Here is a 22,973-nt window from a genome sequence, read left to right on the forward strand (position 1 = left end):
AACGATTTTGGATCTACTTTATTCAAGATCTGAAGATAGGACTTTTGATCATCCATTGTTAACAAACTCCATTATGTGCATCGTATTAGTGGAATCAAATTGTTCGTGCATATACATTGAATATTGAAGACTAAAAGATTCTTTTTTGGTATTCTGATCTTTGTGATAACTTCTTACACACTTGATTGAATGGTATCTGACAAGTTTTTTTTATCTCGAATAGACTTCTGAAGCTTGTTGTATAGATCACCAATCTATCTAGGTGTTTATCTTTGAGATATATTTTGATTAGATTGTTGTACTCAACTTATCTCTGTTTAATTCTAAATATTTATAGAGAGGTTACCGAAACATATTAGTCATTTATTATCTTGAATTACGATTCAAAAGACTTGAGTGGTAGAAGACTTTGCAGCGGGTGAAGCGACTTGAGACAGTGGACTCTATCTTGGGATTCATGTGCGTAGACCAGAATTGTCGTAGGCGCAGGGATACTGGAGGAACTATGTAACTTGGATTTAGTTTACTTGGTCTCAACTATACGAAGATGTTGTAGTCAATTTATATAACATCTTAATTCTGAGAGTTTTCAAAACTGGACTAGGTCCCAAAGTTTTTCTGTTTTGCAGTTTCTCTCGTTTACAAAATCTTGTTGTGTGTCTTTAATTTTCGCATTATAATTATTGCTATAGTTATAATTAAAGTAATAGAAATGTACGTTAATCAACACTTAATTTGATCACATTGACTTGTTCGGATTTGAACTTAAGTTATATACCAATTGTACATCTTGTGTAAGTAACCTCCTTGACAGTTTATGTTTGTATTAGATTACACATGGTGCGTCTTTCATAGGTTGATATCGAAAATATTATGCTCTGGATCGGCTTAAGAGATTTGTTAATAGTTGTATTAGTACAGGCGAACTCGATGATAATCTCCATTTAGTTATTGTTATTGTTTCCGTAGCTTGAGTTGTTGCTGTACTGTGTTGATGATAGTGATTTTTCTCCACTTGAGCTAACTTTTCTGTTGAATGAAAATGAACAAACAATAACCTAAAACTTGGAGAGAGAGAGAGAAAAAGACACAAATTCAAAACAGAGTTAATAAACCTAAATAGTATCCATGAAATCGAATAGGGAATGATAAATCAAGCCTTAGCAAATCTTAGTTAAAAGCTAAAGAAACACAAACATGAAAAGTAATTTAAAGCAGGAAAACAAAATAAGAAGAAGTAATACTAAATAAGCTCGAACGAAAGAGAAGATGGTGGAGGGATTTAAGGAGGAGTTCGGCTCATATCCACTGCCACGGAAGCAGATCCGAGCCGATGACAATTTAGAGAATTCTAGTATCTCTATCCCAAGAGAGAAAAACGAGAATTATCCTAAATTAACTAGTTTAGGATGATAGCTTTTGTCGATTTTGGTTAACATACAAAATGGTTATTTTGAATTTTTATATTTACCATATTAAAATAACTCGAAGATTTTACCATAGTAGTTGCTCTTAGATGAACGGTTAGATAGTGTACTGATAAATGCTATGTCGTTCTTAAATTTGCATGGGTGTATTAAATTAGGATATAAAATATTCCTAAAATTTCATTGGTATTCAATTTAGATTTATTTAGATTTCTTAAATTTCCAAGGTATTCAATTTTATGGATGTTAGACTCTATAGAAATTCGAGGCATCCAAATTATTTGGATTTTTGTGGATTGTTAGGGCCCAAGACTTCTGTGGAATCTTATGGATATTACACGACTAAATAAGGTATTTATTTTCTTCCACAACTCATAAGACTTTTGCAGAAACTTGTGGATTCTTATATTTTTTTTATAAGCTAGCACCACTATCGCCACCATCACCATAGCCACCACTGCTACCAACACCCCTACCTTCACCAGCAGCCTTACCTCCACACTACATCCGCTACCAGCACCACCACCACTAATAACGTCATTAGTTCCACCACCAGGTACTGACACTATCTTTACCACCACCAGCAACACTGCCGCTACCACCACCAGCAGCACCACTGTCATCCTTGCCTTCACCACCACCGCCATAGCCATCAACATTACTACCCCAACTGCTGCCGCAACCACCGCTACTAGCACCGCTACCACCGGAAATACATACCACCAAAATATTCTTAAAATTAGAAGCCTGTACTACTATGGCCTTATGTGTGAGGTACACCTCCCACCCATTTCGCTTAACTTCAAATAAGCTATAGCTAAGGAAAATCCTTGACCATTGTGTGTGGCCTAAAGAGTAGAAACAAAAGTATCTTCTATGAAAATATAATTTGTATATAGGGTTTGGGTCTTCCAAAGAAAAGATTTTTGCTTAGGCTGCATTAGGCACGGAAGGAGTTTGGATTCTAGGGAGTCCCAACTACCTAGAAAATGAATTTCATCCTTCAAAATTTATGTGTTTGGCATGATTATTGGTGGAATTGATAATTGTGTCATTTTGCTTTTTCAAATATTTATTTATTAATATATCATTTATTGGTAAATTTATTTCTGAATCACTGAATTTCTTTAAAAAATTATATTTAATTATTTTTAGATAATTTTTAATTTGATTGTCATTAATAATGTATATTTTAATAAATAATTACATAAAAGACTAGTAAATTAATATTTATATATATATATATATATATATAATATATATATATTATAAATGTCATTTTCCAAGTGAAAAAATTATTTAAATTATTATTTTATGTAAAATAATATTAATAACAATTGGTCTTGGAATTGTTTAAATAAAACTATTTTTTAATGAAAAAATAAACAACAATAATAATTAATTTTTTGTGTAAATATAAGTTTAGTGTAAATAATTTTATATTTGAATTGAAAAATTATTTAAATTATTAATTTAAATAAATATAATATTAAATAATAATCATTTTTGGTATTTTAAATAAAACCATTATTTTAAATTTAATAATTTATCAACAATACTAATGTATTTTAATAATAATTATTTTTTTTCCAATTTTGAATATGAAAATTTTATTTTATTAAAGTATTAAAAAATATTAATTAAAAAATATTATAGATTCAAAAAAGCGTTGGTGCTCAGCTTGTTGCTAGACTACCAACCAAAGGGATATAAACAAAAATTATGCTTATTTTTAATGTGTAATTGGGGGATAGAGGAAAAAGACAAAAACGAGATATAAATAGTAAATCAGAGTCACCCCTTATCCATGCATTTTAACTAATTCCTAATGTACACCTCACTAATCATGTTCAATGGTTAAACATAATTAGGTAAGTTAATAGATTAGTTTGATAATCATTAGAATAAATTATTATCATTCAATTTGTTGATGCAACAACATTAAATCAAGATATTTATGATCATGAAGTTTCCGGTGAAGAACCAACCCAGGAAAGTAAACAAGCTGAATATACAAGTCCTCCAATTAGTCATACATATGTATTAATGTATTGAAATTTGATTTTTTTTTCATCGAATCCGCCATTGTTATGCCTGAAAAACTCAGTGTCGGCATGGTAAAAGTATGAATACCATGGCGGCAGGGACCAAATCGTTATGGTATTCATACTTTCACCATGCCGATACCCATTATCCCCCAATTTTGAAATTGTAAATACACTGCCGGCAGAGAAAGTTCATTATCGAGCATGCCGGTAGTAGTGCCGGCATGGTCGATTCCCAAGTGTACCTTACCGATTTGAGGACAAAAACATAAAAAAAAATCTGTCCGAAATAGCAAGTATCGGCATGGTATTCATCCTGAAAAACCATGCCGGCACCAGATATCGGCATGGTATTCATCCTGAAAAACCATGCCGGCACCAGGTATCGACATGGTATTCATCTTAAAAACCATGTCGGCGCTAGATATCGGCATGGTGATATCAGCATGGTATTCATCCTAAAAACCATTCCGGCACCAGATATCGGCATGATATTCATCCTAAAAACCATGCCGGCATAAAAAAACAGTAGGGTATTCATCATGAACACAAGTCAGGAGTGGATTGAATCATTAATTGAAAAGTTTCATGTACCTTCTCAATGAAGCCAAACGAAGCTTTATAACAGCAACAACACTTTAAATTTGATTGGGTATCATGTACCTTCTCAATGAAGCCATTTCTTCTTCTTCTTGCTCAACAACAATTCAATTTAACATATCTTTAAGAACTTTTTAGGATTTGAATTTGATTTTTAGTTTTAAATTTTAATTTAGATGGAAGGGTATTTTAGTATTTCCGCCCCAAAAAAACACTCCTTAGCGGACACTATTGGATGGGGTTAGTAATTCATATCCCCCAATTAATATAAATACCCCCAATCACGCGTTCTTATTTTTGTTTAGTTAATAATGATGCTAGCAGTGGCTTAGGTAGTTTTATTTTTTATAGACTAGGTATAGCTATTCAAAAAGGCGTTGATGCTCAGCTTGTTGTTAGGCTACCAACTAAAGGATGTAAACATCAATATCTATCTAGCCAAGGTAAAAAAAAATCTAGATAAACAAATAGATTCTAAAATAAAATATAATTACATATTAATTACCAAGGTAAATTTATAAGTATAGGAAATTAATTATTATTTAAACAAAAAAAAAGGAAGTAAAATAAGTTCAAATGTCAAAATGGTCAGGAAGGATGGAGTTCCAACTTCTATGGGGGTGGTGTGATTTCAATTTCCATTGAACGAAGGAATATCAACTGCCTTGAATTCCAATTTCATCCATGCCAAACATCGTAAGATTTGAATTGCATCCTTGGTTTGTCCCATTGACTGAACTCCGTCCCCAACTCCATCTGTGCCAAACGCACCCTTTGAGAAATTGTAGATTTGATGCAGACTTATTAACTGCCTATGCTACGGCTTATAGGTTTTACTTTATTAGGAGAGGTATTTTTTCTTTCTTTGTTCTAGCATCAAGCCGATATAGTTCCAAAAGACTTCATGTTTGTTTACTCAACAAATCCATCCAAAAAAAAGGACTTCTTGTATACTTTGAAAAATACAGTACACAATAATGCTTGGCCACTCTTTTTAGATATATGATATTAATGAGAGGTTATCTTCTGAGGGGAAAAAAAGAAGAAGAAAAGCTTAGGTCAAAAGACAAATCTTGGATCAACCTCATAGAGGTAAGGGTTCGGTAAAAAGACCATAACCTCTAACTTTTGGGGCAAAGATTGGTTTCTGCGATCCCTCCAAGATAGGATAAAAAAGCTACTGCAGGCTTAGGTTCAAAATGATAACAAGAGAAGGAGGACTACCGACAAGCTTCCTTTGACTATAAGATGGACATGGATATAGCAAACAAACATATAAATAAAAGATGATGATTTGTTTGGCCAAGCTTTCTTGTAAAAAGATTTCCCTGCAATCCCAAACAACGGTGTTTGTTGTCACAAAAAGACATCCCCTAGATTCACCAGTTGACTAAGAATGACTCACACAGACTCTTTTCAAAAAAAAAAAAAAGAATTGGATATGGAACTATGACTCAAATAAACTTCGCAACATAAATCTAGGCTTATTTGATGTCGATCACTTTTTAAAAAAATTGTATTCGTGATAAAGTCGCACAAAAGAAAAAAAAAGTGAAGCCAGTTATCAGTTGGTGAAATGAAAGAAATTTATGTCTTTCTGATATGGGAAGATTAACCTGCTAACACCCACACTAACCCCGACGATATATATTACATAAAATTTGTCAAATACAGAATACATATGCGCCCACTTTCTTACATATGTTGAATTGATTTTTCAAGAAATTGTATTCCGTTCATCAAATGCGACAGCACTTTTCTTTTTTGGACGAGATTGGGTTCACCATGGAAAAAATTATAGCTCTGGCATATCATAAAATAACTCCTTATCGTCTAGATTTTGGTCATTTCCATCTTTTGCTCTGCTGTCTATGGTTTTAGCTTCCTCCTCTTTTGGCTTCTTCTCATCAACAACAGATACTTCCTGCATAACAAAATTGTTACTTTTCTGGAACTAACAAAGTCTTGTTTATTAGAAAAGTGACAGACCCACTTTTTATAGGACGGAGGTGGTATAAATTTTTCATGCAACTGAGTTTGAATCACATGCCTACATATTTCACTATTGATCTTAAGAGAGATTATACTGACCTCAGGTTCTTTACGAACACTGTTAGACGATATCTGAACTGCCTGTTGCTCCACAGAGTTTGCCATTTCCTTTGATGCTGACAAAGAAGAATCAGAAGTCCCATTTTGCTCTTCCTCCTCCTTGACATTGGGTTTTTGGACCCCAGCATGAATCTCTTGATTAACAGTTGATGCGGGGGCTTCACTACTTGGACCTTCTGCAACCCTTTCTGTTTCTGAGGATATCGTCTCCGCAGATGCTGCAGCAGTCTCAGCCACATTATCATTAGCTTTAACCGTTTCCGTTGCTGAAGATTCCTCAACCACATTTTCCTTAGCCTCAGAGACTCCAACTTCCTTGAGACTCTGCTCACCAGCCTCGGTCAATTGGCTTGGTCTCGATACATTTTCTTCTGCTTCAGACTGGTGTATTGAGGCTTCTTCTGTCAACAATTCATCGCTACGGCTATCCTCATTCATATCAGACACCAGGGGGTTTTCCTCTGTGGGTATGCCAGCTTTTTCACCTATCTTTGAATTCTCCATGCCCTTGTCTTGAGAAAGTAATGCATCTTCAAAGACGTCTTCAAAATGCGCCTCTGTAGCCGCTGATGGACTTGAATCAAAAATAGGCTCCTGGACTTGTGTCTCATCATGCTGCTCCATGGCCTTGCTTTTCACATCTGTTTCTATTTGTGATAATGATGGCCTCACAAAATCACTATTTCCCTCCTCTACTGCCTCACCTTTAGTTACTTTATCATCATTTTTCGACTCCTTTTCATCATTGGTATGATCATGTAGACCTTTCTCATTCACTTCTGACGCTGATGATGGTGAAGATGGGCACGACTTAGAGTCCGATTCTATCTTCGAATGAGAGTCTACTCTGTTGATCTCAGCCTTACTCGAATCTACGTCTTTCTTGTCTTCTTGCTCAACCTCCACTGCATCAATATCTTCAGAAGTTTGGCTTAGGTGCTCAGCAAGATCAGGAGAGTTTCCAATTTCAGAAACCAATTTACTTTTTGGTGATAGTTCTGCTTCTTCATCTGAACCTGAATATGCAGTGTCAGTCTCATGAACACAGCTCAATTTAGATTCACTTCTCTGTAATACAGGATCTCTTGTATTCTCTGATCCCATTCTTTCTTCATTTGCTAGGAATGAAATCAAATTTATTTCGCGCCTATCTCTCCCAGCCTGCGACCCAAATGTGCTTCCTAAAGTAAAGCTCTGGTGTCTACAGAAGGACATGTCCTTGTCCAGGTGAACTGGAGTAACATCTTGCTGGTAATTGTCTCCATTTAAATTTGATCTTTCGTCAAATGGATCAAATGGAAGATCGAATGGATTTCGTCTCGGTAACAAAACTGAAGGAGCTGATGAAGGAACTGGTTGTGTCTCCCCAGTTTCATTTGTATAATACTCAAACGGGTTGTTTCTTGTGGTCACAACTGGTGGAATTTGTGTTGGAGGCTCGATGCTTTCCAAGTCTATCAAATCCCTGTCTATGTCCATGCTCAATGTTTTTCTGGCTTTTCTCTTTGCAACTAAATTCTCTAACCATTGATTCCTCTCAAGCTCAGAAGTACCAAGGTCTTTGAGATTGTTCTCATCATCTTCCGTCCACGTAACTACGGATTTAACTCTTTCATCTTCACTTTCAAGTGCTTCTTCATCTTCTACTTCTTGGTTTTCACTACCATCCTCTGACTCGCTCACTTCTGATTCTAAACTACCATCATTAGATTGGCCAGACCATTCTGAAGCAGCATCAGACTCCTCAATTGATTCGAGATTAGTGTGAAGTGGTTTGAAGTCCAAAAGTGGGTGAAGCTCATCAAGAACCGGAATGATGTCCGCAATCGAGTCCAACGGAGACGCGCATTGAGCTTGGTCTGAACCAAAATCTGAAGACTCTGCATTGTCATCGTTCCTGTGAAGCCGCGACGGATCTTTCAACCATTCCTTCAACGGATTGTTGGGCACAGGCTTCTGAACATCAACTTTAAGACCCTTCATTTTCATCTTCTTCATTTTCTTTAAAACCTTGGTGGAGCTAGAATTGGATGCACCTTCATTATGCTGATTGGCATGCTGAGTATCTCTTTTCCTAGTGAATCCCATATTATGAAATTCCCTGTCTTTCTGAAGTGGTGGTTTTGGTGGATGGATGAGTTTAGGTTTTTCCTCAACCAATACATTTCTATTATCAATTGCTGCATCTTCCTTAGTTGGCAACACACCTGCACTCTGATGCACATCCACATTTTCGACAACCTGTTCTTTCTTATCATCTTCTAAAGAAGGTACATTGATGGTGGCACTACTCTTCGGTTTCGGTTCGAATTCGGGTGTCTGAGGATACCCAATGTTCAGAAGTGCTCCAAGAAGCACAACAGTGCAAACAACAATCGGAGAGGAAGAAACCAAAAATCCAAATACAGAAGGAAGAAATGTATACAACAGATACAGAATTATAACAATTAATGAAACCAAAGGATGATCACGAACTGAACGATAACAAGTTACAATCGAAAAGATTGTACATTTCCATAGACGAATTACTAAATGAATCATGCCCATTTTGAATTCTCAAAAGAAAAAGCTAATGTAGTAGAACAATGCAAAAACTGATTCCTGGTTATAAAACCAACCTCTAAAAGCCAAATGCTGAACTCCTTGGAACAAAATGAACCAGCTTTTGGACTCCAGTTAATATTTTGGCAATCAATTCAGATCAAACAGAGATTGACTACCGAGATCATGAAGGCAAAAAGAAAGAATGATCAAATCTCCATGGTTTGTTATTCTTTCTCTGAAGCAAACAAACAAACAACAAATGTCCATGTTTGGGGCTTGAATTCTCATTTGTTTGGAAACCAAACCAAACCAAAAAAAGAAAAACTGAAAAACTAGAGGATTAATATTGAAAATTTGATCCCTTAATTCAAGGCCTTTTCTTAGACATTTGTATTTTGTAAGGTTTGAACAATTCTAACTATCAACTTACATGCAAGATAAGATAATGCTTCAAAAGAAAAAGAAAGAAAAAGGAGAACTTACAAGATAGTCTAGTTGGCTGCCCGTATTATAAAATAGTAGTCTCTTCGAACTTCCTGCATGAGGCAGACAATGAAGGATGTACAATAAAGCTCAGAAGCGCAGCTTAAGGCCTAACAAGGCTCTAAAGTGCAAGGCAGATTCGTGTATAAATTATAAACGTTCTTTAGAAAGTTCAATCCCAGGGTCCTTGCATGGAAAATAAATTTGTCCATGGTAAAATTTCCATCCCTTTAAATTTTCTTCGAGAAACGAAATTTGAGACCAGTGGGGAAATAAAAGTTAAAATAAAACAAGACAATATAACTAATAGCACTAACAACAACCTTTTCAACAATACCAGTTGAAAATGTTTTCTTAAAGACAGTTTTTACATCACATTTACACTTTCTTTTACTTTTCCTTTTCCTTTGAACACTATTGCCCATTTAAAAGGGCCAAAAAAAAAAGAGGCTACACCCAAAATGACTACTACTAGTAAAAATATATTCTGTACTACTACATGAAGTTCAACTAATACCTATATCTGAATGCCTTTACCATCATCGCTTGGGATATGACATGATTCAATCAAGAACAACCCCTTGCATCATCACCATCGTCCAAGAAATACGATCTTCCTCCAAATCCAGACTGAATTTCTGATTCATTGCTGCCATCATCATGACTATTCTTTGTAAACAGACCTGCACCAGATACCCCATTTGGCAAGGACATCATAGGAATAGTCGCAATGCTGTTAGCAATAATAGCATTGACATCTCTATTTCCACTGTACAGACCATGACTTGCTGCAAAAGAGATACTGTTACTACATGGCTTTTCTTCAGTTAGGGTAAGAACCTGCTGCATCATCAACTGTGGGCTGTTCACCATCTGCGTTGAAGCTAGCAATAACTGCAGGGTTTCCCTGGCTCCCTTCTCCGCCGAAGATTCAGTTTGTGGCATCAAAGGGTTAACAATGTTTTGGTGTAAAGGAGGGATGATCGTGGTTGAAATAGCTGGGCCTGCACTTACCAAGTAGCCTTGACCGCCGGAGGAGCAAACATCAAGAACAGGAATGTGTACAATTGAGTCACAGAACAAAGGCGTAAAAGCTGGAATTTGCTGTGAGCTAGGCCCTGCAATGAAAGATGAGCCTGACAAATGTACATGTACCATTGGATCTGTCTTAAAATCAGTGAAATCTAATGATGGAAAATTAGCCAAATGTAGCGACGGCATAGGTTGGATCGGTGGACTTGAGGACGATCTAACAGCTGATATTAATGGTGGCAGAGAAAGAGATTCAGGCAACGTCATTGGTAAATGTGGTGCTGTAACTGTATATTGCAGGGTTGGTGCCGAAGGGGGATACCAACAGTTGTTGTAGGGAGAGAAAAGAGTAGAACCTGGAGTGGAAACTTGAAATGAGGGAAGATTCTGGGATGATGCATTTAAAGGAGTAAACGCTCCAAGAGATTCCAGGCTAACAGATGAGAGAGGAGCCAATGTGCCGGACTCTGTTGGTATATTATCAGTTTGCCTTGTTGGAAGCTCGTTGATCGTGGATGTAGAAAAAAGAGGCAAGTCATCAATCCCTGGAAAGCTGCAAGAACTGTCTCCATGCAGCCTAAGGTTTTCCATAAGCTGATTTTCCAAGAGGGGAACTAAGCGATTTGAGGTTCCCTGATTAAGCGAATTTGCAGCTGCCACATTACTGTTGTTCTGTTGAGAACGAAAAGGCTTTGAAGACAAGGATGAGACTAGGGTGCTGGAATGAAATTCGGATGACTCGTCAAATGCAGAGCCTAACAAAGAGATCATTTCATCGGACGTGCTTGTTTTCGCGCCAGTCAATGATCCAAGAAGATATTCGTGAAGATGCACTGCAAAGCAGTCAAGTCGTGACTCGGAGATTCCAGTTAGCTTTGACAAAGATGGTTTTTTCCCAAGTAAATCCTTCAACTGTTTCAGAAGGGGATAGAAAAGCGACAGGTTAATAAGCATTTCTATTCGGTTGTCAACTGGACATTTAGGTAGTTAGAAAGGCTAATATACCTTCGCCAGTAACTGATGACCGAACGCCTTTGACTTCTCAGAACACCAGAAATATGAGTCTTGACCACCCAGGACTTGCACAAGAAAAGAACGACCAGAACTATCAGCCTGGATTTCTTTGATTACTACCATAGAACTTTCTGAAACTTCACTGAGCGTAGCCAATCTTTCAGTGGAACCATCATCTCCAACGAATGAGATGCGCAAATCTGAGTTTGGTAACAGTGTCAGGTTCAGATTTCCCCTGTTACAACGTAAGAACAAGAAACATGAAGTTTCTATTTATTCAAGAGAAAAATTAATAAAAAAATGTTTTAAGAAAAACTGCTCTTTCTCTCCACTCTCTCTTTGTATATATATAATATTTGTGTGCGTGTGTGTATTCCAGTAGGTTAAGATAAACAGTGTTAATGCTTCTCACATCGAGCACTATCCCCTTTAGTAGTTCAAAAAATGCAGACCTGGTTGGAAAATAACAAAAGTAGTTTATTGAACAACTGATGGTTTTTCATTTTTAAACTTTCCCAATTCCTACTTGTAATACCTGGGAACAGCTCAGCATTTAGGTTTTCAAATTTGTATACAACACCTAAGTCTAGAGGATCCTCAGTTATCTGCATAGTGGTTTATACTTTATAGGTCAATCTCCTAGTGTCTTGCAAACTTCTAGCTTGACTATAGGTTAGCTTCTCAGATGCTTAGAGCTACAAGCAAGAATGACGAAATCGCGTGTAACTATTAGGGCAAGATGAATTATACACATTAAAGTATACACTTGTATTCCTATGACCACTTTTGGCTTGTTGGTTCTACGTTAGTGTGCAAGCCGTGTACCACTTCATTTAATGTTGTACACTGAGTACAAAATGCAGAATTAGACTAATGCAACAGTTTGTTTATCCATGATATTGTCAACCAAATCTAACTGAATCATCATATAAAACACATATTATTTATTAAGCATAAAAAGACATAAACTAACTGGAGATCTCAATGCATCATAATCATACGACCAAACATAAGAAAAATAAAATTCAACGGGAATTCACCAAATAATTGTTCAAATTCAGAAGGGAGATACCAAGTCATTCCAATAGTGGATCCAGTTCTGTGTAAGAAAAAAAAAGGAGAACCAAGATGTACACGAAAAGATAATCCTGGTTACAGAATGTTATCTGTTAGAGAATGGCAAACAAACATTAAACTTCAGGTTATTAGGTAACTACATAATAGCTCAATGCTTCTAGAGAAGTAACGCTCATCCAGAACCAGAAAATGCATTTCAAACTCAAACGTTGAATAAAGGTCAGTCAACAAGTGCACCACAAGAATCTGGAAAGGACAAACTATCTAATTCGAACAGTGTTAACTGTAATAAATTGAGAACAGACTGTAAACAGAAACCAGCAACTTGTAGTAAATTATCAACAGATACATTGGACAAGCTTTCCAGTCACTACATTACTGATAGATTTCATTTGGCGAACTCCAATGAATTACAGGCTTCTTCAAAAAGAGAACTCGCACATTGTTGCACAGTGTCTTCAGGCATATAAATATTTATGATGAGCATCATACAACTGTATCTAACATTTATCATTTCCAACACACTATTATGAGGGCTGCAAGCTCACAACCCTATGATTTGAAATGTGGCTGTATAATTTATTTACCTACCTTTATGTTGTCTCCCGATACTCATAAAGGAACTTCTAGACTTTCATGAGAAGGTCAAGCTGGAAATGCATCTGCAATGCATACAAAGACACTCAACAAATGTCCCTAGCAAGTTCTAGATTAAAATAATGAAAGATCTTAAGCGACATTTTAGCACATTCACAATTTCAACGCATGGAGCAAGGAAGAGACAATCTTCTATAATACTGGTTATTTCTAACGTATTCAGAGATAAATTTCATAAACATACAAGTTCACAATTTCAATGCATGGAGCAAGGAAGAGACAATCTTCTATAATGTGGGTTATTTCTAACGTATTCAGAGATAAATTTCGTAAACATACAAGTTCAGACAAATTCACTGGGGAACTAACTTCTAATCCATGCAGTGATATGCAACAATCACAAGGAAGGATATCCATATAGCACAAATGTATATGATCTTAATGTACTATCTATTGAGCAAGCCTAAAATTTAGTTGGTACTAGCAAGATGAATATCGTATAACTCCGCGGTAATATAATCAATGCATATCTATAACCAGGCATGCATAATGCAAGGTAACAACGGTTAAGTGCACGATAAATTGCAGTGACCAGTACCTGAGGTAAGATACTAAGATAGATAACTGTAGTACGGCAGAGTATAATGTGGATAATATCAAAGGCACACTGAGCAGAGAAGTACGAAATACGTAATTTGGTAATCCACTACAGATATGTAGATGATAAATTGTCATCATTAGAAATTATGATGGGTCATTTAATAGAAATACAAAATCTAGAATATTATTTGTCGTTTAGCATATCGTGTAAGTCTTTACAGTTCCCAAGTTCATTGGCCATATGTCTCCTAAACTACTCTATACACGCTTTTCTAACTGGTAGAAAATCGTACACACTAAGCTATAGTTGGTAATACAAAAAATTAATTCTTGCCTAATTCAGAACATATTCAGCAAGTGCCTTCGTTCCAAAAACAGTGTCAAGTACTCACAACTCCTAATCTACTTTTTTTTTAAAGTAAGACTGCCACCCAATTTGCAAATTAATGCAAACAAAATAGCAATAAAGATAAACGAATTGGTTAATTTAAAAGGTCATCACCTTTCAGCAGTTGGACGAAGAAGAGACCCTTGCTTGATGACCTTTCCAACACGAATCGACACAAGTGGCATAAACAAGCATCTGGCTAGTATCCCAACCTCCGCTGCATCAAAATGCTGTCCACCATGAATCACAAATCACAATTCAATAAGTATCAAATCTAGAATAAAGAATCTCCCATATCATAAAATCAGCATATAATCTTAAAAGAAGCTACAAACCTGACTCAAGTGAGCAAGCAATCGATCTTCAGCTACACCACTTGACACATTCAACTTAAACAAAGGCTTCATCCTCTCATCCGCCCGACAAGCACCAAGTAACTGTATATCCAAAGCTTGAAGCCACTGAACAAAATTATTCCCTCTATCATTCGCTAGATCTTCATCTCCTCCTTCACCACTTAGTATATCTCTTAACCTCTCTGTAAAACTACCTTCATTTGTACCACTCCTCCTGTTCACCACAAGTCTTGATGACGACGATGATGATACACTCGTAGACGAATCCATCAAAGCAACTTCAACTTCCAATTCATCCTCCTGAACACCATTTACTTGATTTACAAGATCAGAACCATCGATTTCATTATCACCACCACCAACAACAAATTTATCTTCCTTTGAATTAACCATTATTATACACAACAAATATAGGATACAAATTCAATCAAAAGGATGAGAAATTAGGGTTTGATTTCTGAATCTAAGATTAGGGTTTTCTTTTTTCTTTCTGAATATACAGCACAAAATCGATGAGATAAGGGAGGAGAATGTAAGAAGAAACTAAACAAACAATATAAAGAAGGGACTAGGGAGTTCGATGATTTGTGCCACGTCAGTATGAAGGTAGGGTTAGTGGTATAATACGTGGGATTCACACGAATAACAGGAACCAACCAAATAGGATCCTCGTCATCAGAAGATATTTTAGGATTGCTTGGGACCCACCACAAGTCACGAAATTTGCAATAGGTGGGGACGTATTGTACACCCAACTTTAATAGATAACCAATGGTACGTGAGGGTACACCCCACTATTGGCGGTTGTCAATTTGCACGCCCATTATTGGAGCTCAGCTTACTGAGTAGCATTTTGTGCACCCACCATGGGGTTGTCAGTTTTATAACTGAGGAGATATTTGACTGCACGACCCCAAGCACCGGGATCCGGTGGAGCAAAGAAATAAAAAGCTCTAAGCACAAAGCAGTCATATTTCAGCAGTAGCACTAATCTACTTGAGAGTATCCTGTTTGTATTTTTTTTAACTTGTGAGCCATGCTGATCATTAGCTATTGACTAAATTTTTCTTTGAAAAGGAGTTGATTATATTTTCCTTTCCAAATTTTGATTTTTCTTTTCCCAGGAGAATCTATCTGATGAATAGGCCTTTCTTTACCTCCATAAAACTGGAGTACGTGGGCCCATGTGCTCCATAACTTATGTGGCATTTCACAAGAAAATATCTAGGTCAGAAGAAAATGTTTATGTATGACTCAAACAGTTTGATTCTGTTACTCTGAGCAGTTCTTACTCCTCACTGTTCTCAGTCTAAACTCTAATCTCCCCTCACCAAAGCATAATCTTACGTGTTAATTGGTCATAGTTAAATTTCAAATCTGTTAATGTCTAATTCAGATAAAGTTTGGTTGTTTCCTCTTGCTTTTTAGTACTGAAAAGTGTGATTCAGCTAGGCATTACGAAATGCACCTGCACTCGTACTTGGAGCCTAAATTGGCACTCAAAGTGCACAATATTTGGACAAAAGGAACTAATGCAAAATGTATAACATGATAAACTAAAACAATCTACTTTATCTTCTTGTTGTTGAATACTACCTGATTGCATTACAAAATGCCATCTAAGTACGCAACAACAGTCACTCAGCTAGGCGGTTTTGCCACTTTAAACTCGTTTGCTGTCTAAATTTTGTGTTTCATGTGTCCTAATAGAGAAGAACTTAAAATTCAGAAGCTGGTGTACATCACTTCTTCTTTTTAGATTCTCCAGAATACTTGTTGATTAGTCCCTCAACGTCTTTCTTAAAGCGACCTTCCACTAAAACTCCCTCCGTGGTGAACCTGCAACACCCACATTGTTCCATCCAGGTAAGAATGTGGCCTGGGAGAGAATTATAAACAAGTAAAAGAGTTACATAATTGATGTGAGGAAAGAAATAGACCATTGAGTAACACTCTTGGTAAGCTCGACTGGTTTCTTAGCAGAGGCAGATTTGGGGTCTGCGCTGGCTACTGATAGAGTGTACATGTCCGAGAACCTCGGTAGTTTGGAAGACACCACTAAGCCAGTGCTTTTGAAGGATCCCTAAAATTAAAAAGGAAATGGAAGAAGCAAGGTTAACATAACATTCATACTGTACAACTGAAGAGGGCTTTACTTCAATTTTGAAAAATACAATATGTTACAGAAACTAACATCTTAAACTGCATTTGACAATACTCAAAGAAAAGGCGTATACTTAGTAGTATTATTGATTTGTTTCTATCCAATTTTCACAAAGTCCAAAGCAAATCCTAACGAAGAGGTACCCGTAAAAATAAAATATTTCAGCTGAGCTATCTAATCTCCATTCTCCCAACTATGCCTTAATATCCCCATTGATAAAGGTGATGCAGTCAGTAAAACTAGATTGAAAAGATTAAGATGTGGCGGAGCTCATCTAGTTGCATTCATTATCACAGCCGACCATCTCTAAAATGGTTGGCTGCAGGTTTGCTAGGTCTGTAACCTTTTGACCTGGTTTCATTATCCCTGTAACCCTGTATAAACGTATTTTAGATCTCCAAGATAGAGCTGTTTGGCTGGAAGAAGCGTACACCAGCACTAACAGCAGCCAAACTAGTGGCTGAGATTCTGGACTGCACACTCAATCAATGGCATTGGTAAATATTATACATACAGTCGTATGTGAATACCAAATATCAGTTTCCAGGATCCCCATCCAACTAGACTAGAGTACAAGCACTACTTATTGTTTTCAACTATTGTTTCTCTTCATGATATTAATCACATGCAGCCCAGCAGATGGTATGGCGTTAACCTTAAAAAACATTTAGTAAATACTGTTTAGTCAACACACAATGTATACAGAAACAGAAAATACAAATTTAAACTACAACTATACTATATTCTTACAGGTCCCAATTTCAAGCTTATGAGCAAAATTTCCAACTATCTTCCTTATAAGTACATACAAATCATTGTTCACAAAAGCCTGGCTCCTCCTTGATTAAGAGGTCCACTTTCCCCTTTCATCTATTGACTCCAACAGATTCATAGCCATAGGGAATTGTGAGTATCTATTGACTACATAGTTTCAGGAGATTATGTGTATCGTTGTTTTATAGTTATGAGTGACTCCATGAATCATAATAGGGGAAATTTTACTACTCTATGTGGTGAATGCATTATTACATAAATACGAGCATCTCAATACTGACAGATTGACATTCAGTAACTGCAAGCCACTCTTCTCAGTATTTGCTTGGCTACAAAATAAAAGGAGAAACCTCCTACTCTCTGCTTGTAATTTTAATCTTAGTCACCAAAAAACTAAGCAAACTAAAAATTTTAACCTCAATATTCATATGAGACTATATTCCTCAAACTAACCTGATGCTTTGGATATAAAGTAGATAAAGCCATCAAGATGTGGAAAAAGAAACAAAACCAAAATACATGAAACCGAAAAGAAGAGATGCAGAAATATCATGAAAGAATTTTTAGAGCTCATCATGGAGATAATGGAAATTGAATTCCCCTGCCGAGCTCATCATGAAGACTGTGGAAATAGAAATCCCTCAGTCGTCGATCACCAACTTTACTCACAGAAACATGTGCAATTCTACATGTTCACAAATGCTAAGCATGCAACAGTATGGTTTTCGAGATGCAAATACCCTTGAATGATTCAATTTAGTTAATAAACCAAAACAAAGTTGTAATTTACTCACGTTGACACAAAATCTAAAGAAATCCAAAGTCAAATCAGAAAAAATAACTTACGGGGAGAGGATAAGTAAACAGAATTGCATCTTTCTCCTTAGTGTAAATGATCACCTGCAACACTATATTCAAAAAAATATATGTGCGAAGAGTCAAGGATCAACAAAGAGAAATCTAAATCATTCCAACAACAACATCAAAATCGTTCAATTCAACCAAGAACGGAACCAAAAAAAAGGATATAATACGATGCAACAGATGAGGAAATCTTTGTTCTCAGGAAACTTCTTAGGGTAAAATTGAGCAACAAGAGCAACAGCAATGATAATAGTTCCCAAAAACAATCTAATATTGCTCATCGTGTTATCCTCTTTGTATCCACGAGCAAGTACGATCTGCAAAACTCAAACAATGTTCAACAATCAAAACCCTACAATAGTGAGAAATTGAAAAAGAGATCTAGGGTTTTTTAAAAAGACAAATCAAGGTTGTTTTACCTCATTGACAGTTTCATCAAGAACATGTTTGATAGAATGAGGATCCAACAGATTAGTCTTTTTGGGGGATTTAGTAACAGTAGCAGCGGCGGAGGTGTTATCATCAGTAGTCGCCATTTTTTCTCTCCTTTTCTTTTTTTTCTATCTTTTTCAAGATTTTCTTTCTGATTGTCCGAAATGGATGAGTCGAGTGAGTCGCGTTAGACTTTAGATTTAAGGGAGAGAGTGTGTGTTTGTAACGTTTTAAGGGAAAGATTTCATTTCGCCCACGGCGTTAGAGACTTGGGCCTGTTCTTACGCATGATGCCAAATAAATCTGCTTGCCATACCAGGTAGTATGGCAAACCAGCCGAGCCATTTATGGAAAAACAGGAATGATAGAGTTCCTAACCAACGACATTAACAATTGCGTCAATGATATAGTCTTTATCGTAGGCGATTTTCTGAAGAACACCTGCTGGAATGTTTAGCGCCAATGGCTAGTTTTTTGTCGCATATAAATACGTAATTTTTAAATAAAATTTTGACATAAAAGTTTTCTCTGATTTTCTCTTTCTCAATCTAATCTTTTTTCAAAATTTCTAAAATGGCATAATTTCAAACTCAACTTGATTCGGCAGCGCAACTTGATTTTTTTGGAGTAATACTTAAAGGTGTTGTTAAGAAGATATGTGATCGGTATAAAGATATAGGTAAAAGGCAAAGAAGTCTTCAAGTCTTGAATATTAACCAACTCAAACCTGTAGCTAAGAAAAGTCAAAGAAAAGTTCAAGTTAAGGTAAATCAAGGCAAAGCAAATTTGAGGGAAAAAAAAGATAAACAAAAGAAACTCCATTCATGAGCGCATTAATTTACGTGAATGAAAAAGATAAACAAGATGAAAAACATTGTCTCACATTTTTATTTTAAAAGTCTAAATTTTAAATTATTATTGTCTAATTTTATATCTTATAAAATGATTATTAGTGACTAACTCGAAGTTTACATTTAAAAAAAAAAACTCATTTGTTTATCAATTCGAAAATTTTGACTTGTATTGTCAAATAAAAAGTAAGCTTATATTTTATGCTCAATTCAATCTTATATTTTTAACTGGACTTCCAATAAACGTATTAAAACTTCAACTCAGGGACTTAAGTTATACTTGCAACCAATATTAAAACTTCTACTTAGAAAATTAAGTTGACAATTAAGAAATTAATTAAAACATAAATATTGTATTATATTTAGGCAACACTCTTAAAATCTCAAAACAAATACCATGTTCGAAGTTTTTTCCGTTGTTACGTTGCCACTGCGCCTGACACCTTTGTTTAAAGCCCATCATGGTTTCACCACTCCTCATGTTTTCACCCGCTTGCATTCCTAAAGCAACATACAAAGTAATTTCCTTATAGATCACATTGAAGCGATGAACTCGTTGAGTTCGCATCTCGATTGTAGAAGTTCATTGTTTCTTCTTGAAATTTCACAAGTATGTTTTGCCAAAATGTCATGTGTTTGGAATGCAGCACCAACGATAAGATGTTGACTAAATGAAACATAATTCCTGCAACTACATTCATCTTCTGCAGTAGTAAATTTTGGACCCCGCCTTCTTATTTGATTTTTCACATTAGCTCGGTTAACAACCCTTTGATTTTTGACAGCATGTTGATTTTCTATGAAATCAGCCATGTTGATATTTTCATCAATGCTCTTCGAAAAATTGAAAGAGTGATGAAAAGTATGGAAGATGTGTGAATTTGAGAAATTCTAGAGAGATTTAGAAATTCTGGTGTGAGTTGAAATGAACTTGAAGTTGAGTATTCATAAGTGTGGGAATTCCTGACCGTTGGAAGAAAAATAACTGAGCGATGTTCACGGTCGCGGGGATGGAAAGACTGGTGCTGTCGATCTTTTGATTGACTAGCGCTGTTAAGACCGTCGGGCGATAGAGTCCATATCACTCGCTAAAAACTCCATTGCATATGCCTAAGTAGTATATTTTCCAATGAGCCACTTATGTTTGCTACTTTGCCATTCCCATAGTGGGTGCAAAAGTGACAAATTATATGATTTGGCACGTGCACAGGAATAGGCCTTAGGGTCGTTTCTATGGTATTCACCAAATTAAAAAAATTGCTTCAAATAAAAAAAAAAATTGGCAAGCCAAGTGGATAGGATAAAGTGGAATTCCACTACGGGAAAAACAATGAGCAGATGACAAAGAAGCGTGCGTGCATACAAGATCCTCGACGGTTGGAAAAAATTCGTGGTCAGGCAGACAAGATCCGCGGGCGGGTAGAGAGATCTGATAGCGGTTGGGGATGATCCATCAACGCTCTTTCCTCAACTGCTACAACTTTCAAATTCTATAAATACTTCAATTTTAAATCATTTTCATCCACACCACTCCACTCTCTTTTTCCTAATCTTTCAAAACAAAATCTTTTATCTGTTATTTATAATTCTTATTATAAATTAAGCAATATGTTGAGGGTTGTTGTAAACAATTTTTGGAGAAAAAAAGATCTAAAGGATGAAAGAATACTGGTGCTTTCTACAAATGTCGATTATACTCAAAATCGTGATGTAGAATTTGCTTCGCCGAACTTAGTTGCTTCTTCAGAACATCTATCGGGAATCAAGAGATGTCCAGTTATTATAAAATAAGAGGTGGATTCAAAGACTTAAATGTTGTTTGTCTAGCTCTACCCCCTCAAGTCCGATAAGGAGTAGGTATGTAGCGCCCCCAAAGCTAGCAGCTGACTAATCCAAGAGATTAACTCAAAACATAGGCACTACTTACGCGAATATTAAGAAAACTGCTACAAAACTTTACCCAAAAACTAACCCCACTATGAAATATATACATACAAAACTTCTCTCGAATGATATATATACAATAGTCATTTGGTTTACAATAGAACATATAACATAATAAACATAACTGAAGTTAACCAACTAACAAACTCAACTCCTCGAAGCTTCTACTACGCAACTCTGATCTGTCTCTGAAACTAAAAGTGGGAATGGGTGAGCACATCATTCCTAAAATGGGTGCCTAGTAGAAATAACATTTAAATTTTATGTAATCATATGCAATATTTGGAAAACAATACATGTTTTCCCAAACATTAAATAGAGACCAAACAACTGAAACAAACAAACATGTGTATGGAACAAACTCCTTATTTCAAACAATGTATAATATTGATGCCGTGAATTCCACACCGAATAATAATATTATGGTGTATCGCCCTAGCCATAAAATAAAAACTGAAAGTAAGTAGATATAAATGTGAAGGAGCGTATCCTATATACCACGGGTGGAAATTCTTATTTCCCATACAATTCATAAAGAGAAGCAAACATTACAAGTCCTTTCCAAATCATGGAAAGATTTAAAGAATCAACAGAACTATCATAACACAAACTAAACAATGCATGGAACGCACAATTAGACAATGCATGAGTTTGTTAAACGTACCTTTTGTAAAAGAAAACAACAATAATCACAAAATAGTTCAATGTAAATCCCCACCTCTTTTGATGACAAGCCACGCCTACCTCGAGATCCACGATCCACTGGTTCATCCTTTGAATCGATCGTTGTTAATAAAGACTAATTGTTAATCACACAAGAACTCTAAGAATCTAGCCAAAATGGCTCATACAAGAATTATTTAGTTCTATCTAATGGTTCTAGGCCCATTTATGGTTCTACATCTTTTTATTATCTACCTTTAACTCAACTAAGGTTTACTAATCCGATAAGGTTGATTACATAGACCATTATCTAAGTCTTATGAACATTTACATCTTTGTTGAAGAAACCAAAGGCTAATTCAGAACATAAAGGGTCCAATTCATCAAAATGGTAAAACTAACTCTAAGCCCAAGTCCACTAAACTCGACCCATTACACAAGGTCCAGTCCAACTGAGACAACTAACGGTCAACGTCTGGTCAAGGGTCAACTAACAGTCGACGTCAGTCAAAGGTCAAAGTCCAGAATCAATGGTCAAAGGAATCAACTCAGTCAAGGTTCATTGAGTCAGTAGTGGGTCAAACCGATTCAATAAATCAACTGGTCGAATCAGTCAGATTGACTAAGTCAGCTAAACAAATTGAGTCAGCTAAACTGACTGGGATGACTAACATGCCTAATTTCATTACAGTTACATAACCTCTACCAACCTGATTCAATAAATTGTAACATTATACATTGTAACATAATTCTCATACTTCAACATACAATTGTAATTTAAGTTTTACCTGCAATTGCAGTACGAAGCCATACTCTTTCTACAAACACGGTCCATCAGTTGCAGCTAATTTATAGACTACTTCAACTGAATTATATTCAACACAATCAAATTTATCAAACAACTCTATGGCTCAGCTACAATGTCAGAACTAAAATATCCAACAACATCAACATCAGCTCATCTCATTCACCACCATGATCTCTTCTTTATTCTCAACTACACTCT

At 35.9% G+C, this 22,973-nt stretch overlaps 3 protein-coding genes across 3 annotated transcripts; all 3 read right to left on the minus strand.

Annotated features, from left to right (window-relative positions):
• Positions 1-5,640: 5,640 nt before the first annotated feature.
• On the minus strand, positions 5,641-9,027 carry LOC113338310. The gene is made up of 2 exons (XM_026583755.1): positions 6,164-9,027; positions 5,641-5,996 (listed from the first exon to the last, which is right to left on the minus strand). Exons 1-2 carry the CDS (start codon positions 8,729-8,731, stop codon positions 5,868-5,870), a joined length of 2,697 nt encoding a protein of 898 aa, XP_026439540.1. The 5' UTR covers positions 8,732-9,027; the 3' UTR covers positions 5,641-5,867.
• A 484-nt stretch (positions 9,028-9,511) lies between these two features.
• Positions 9,512-14,794, minus strand: LOC113338691. The gene is made up of 4 exons (XM_026584062.1): positions 14,255-14,794; positions 14,034-14,149; positions 11,249-11,492; positions 9,512-11,155 (listed from the first exon to the last, which is right to left on the minus strand). Exons 1-4 carry the CDS (start codon positions 14,666-14,668, stop codon positions 9,779-9,781), a joined length of 2,151 nt encoding a protein of 716 aa, XP_026439847.1. The 5' UTR covers positions 14,669-14,794; the 3' UTR covers positions 9,512-9,778.
• A 961-nt stretch (positions 14,795-15,755) lies between these two features.
• Positions 15,756-18,704, minus strand: LOC113338350 (probable signal peptidase complex subunit 2). The gene is made up of 5 exons (XM_026583793.1): positions 18,497-18,704; positions 18,243-18,394; positions 18,060-18,141; positions 16,216-16,358; positions 15,756-16,114 (listed from the first exon to the last, which is right to left on the minus strand). Exons 1-5 carry the CDS (start codon positions 18,611-18,613, stop codon positions 16,018-16,020), a joined length of 591 nt encoding a protein of 196 aa, XP_026439578.1. The 5' UTR covers positions 18,614-18,704; the 3' UTR covers positions 15,756-16,017.
• Between the last annotated feature and the right edge of the window lie 4,269 nt (positions 18,705-22,973).

This window comes from Papaver somniferum, unplaced genomic scaffold (assembly GCF_003573695.1).
Source record: "Papaver somniferum cultivar HN1 unplaced genomic scaffold, ASM357369v1 unplaced-scaffold_19, whole genome shotgun sequence".
In the NCBI taxonomy this organism is placed as follows: Eukaryota; Viridiplantae; Streptophyta; class Magnoliopsida; order Ranunculales; family Papaveraceae; genus Papaver; species Papaver somniferum.

Coding starts and splice junctions, on each gene's coding strand:
- LOC113338691 (XM_026584062.1), bottom strand. CDS start 14,668: ATGGTTAATTCAAAGGAAGATAAATTTGTTGTTGGTGGTGGTGATAAT. Junction 14,150..14,254: donor TGCTTGCTCACTTGAGTCAG/GTTTGTAGCTTC, acceptor CATGGTGGACAG/CATTTTGATGCAGCGGAGGT. Junction 11,156..11,248: donor GTCATCAGTTACTGGCGAAG/GTATATTAGCCT, acceptor CTTCTGAAACAG/TTGAAGGATTTACTTGGGAA.
- LOC113338310 (XM_026583755.1), bottom strand. CDS start 8,731: ATGGGCATGATTCATTTAGTAATTCGTCTATGGAAATGTACAATCTTT. Junction 5,997..6,163: donor GTGTTCGTAAAGAACCTGAG/GTCAGTATAATC, acceptor TTTGTTATGCAG/GAAGTATCTGTTGTTGATGA.
- LOC113338350 (XM_026583793.1), bottom strand. CDS start 18,613: ATGGCGACTACTGATGATAACACCTCCGCCGCTGCTACTGTTACTAAA. Junction 18,142..18,242: donor CTCATCTGTTGCATCGTATT/ATATCCTTTTTT, acceptor GACTCTTCGCAC/ATATATTTTTTTGAATATAG. Junction 16,359..18,059: donor TGTTTACTTATCCTCTCCCC/GTAAGTTATTTT, acceptor TTTTAATTTTAG/GGATCCTTCAAAAGCACTGG.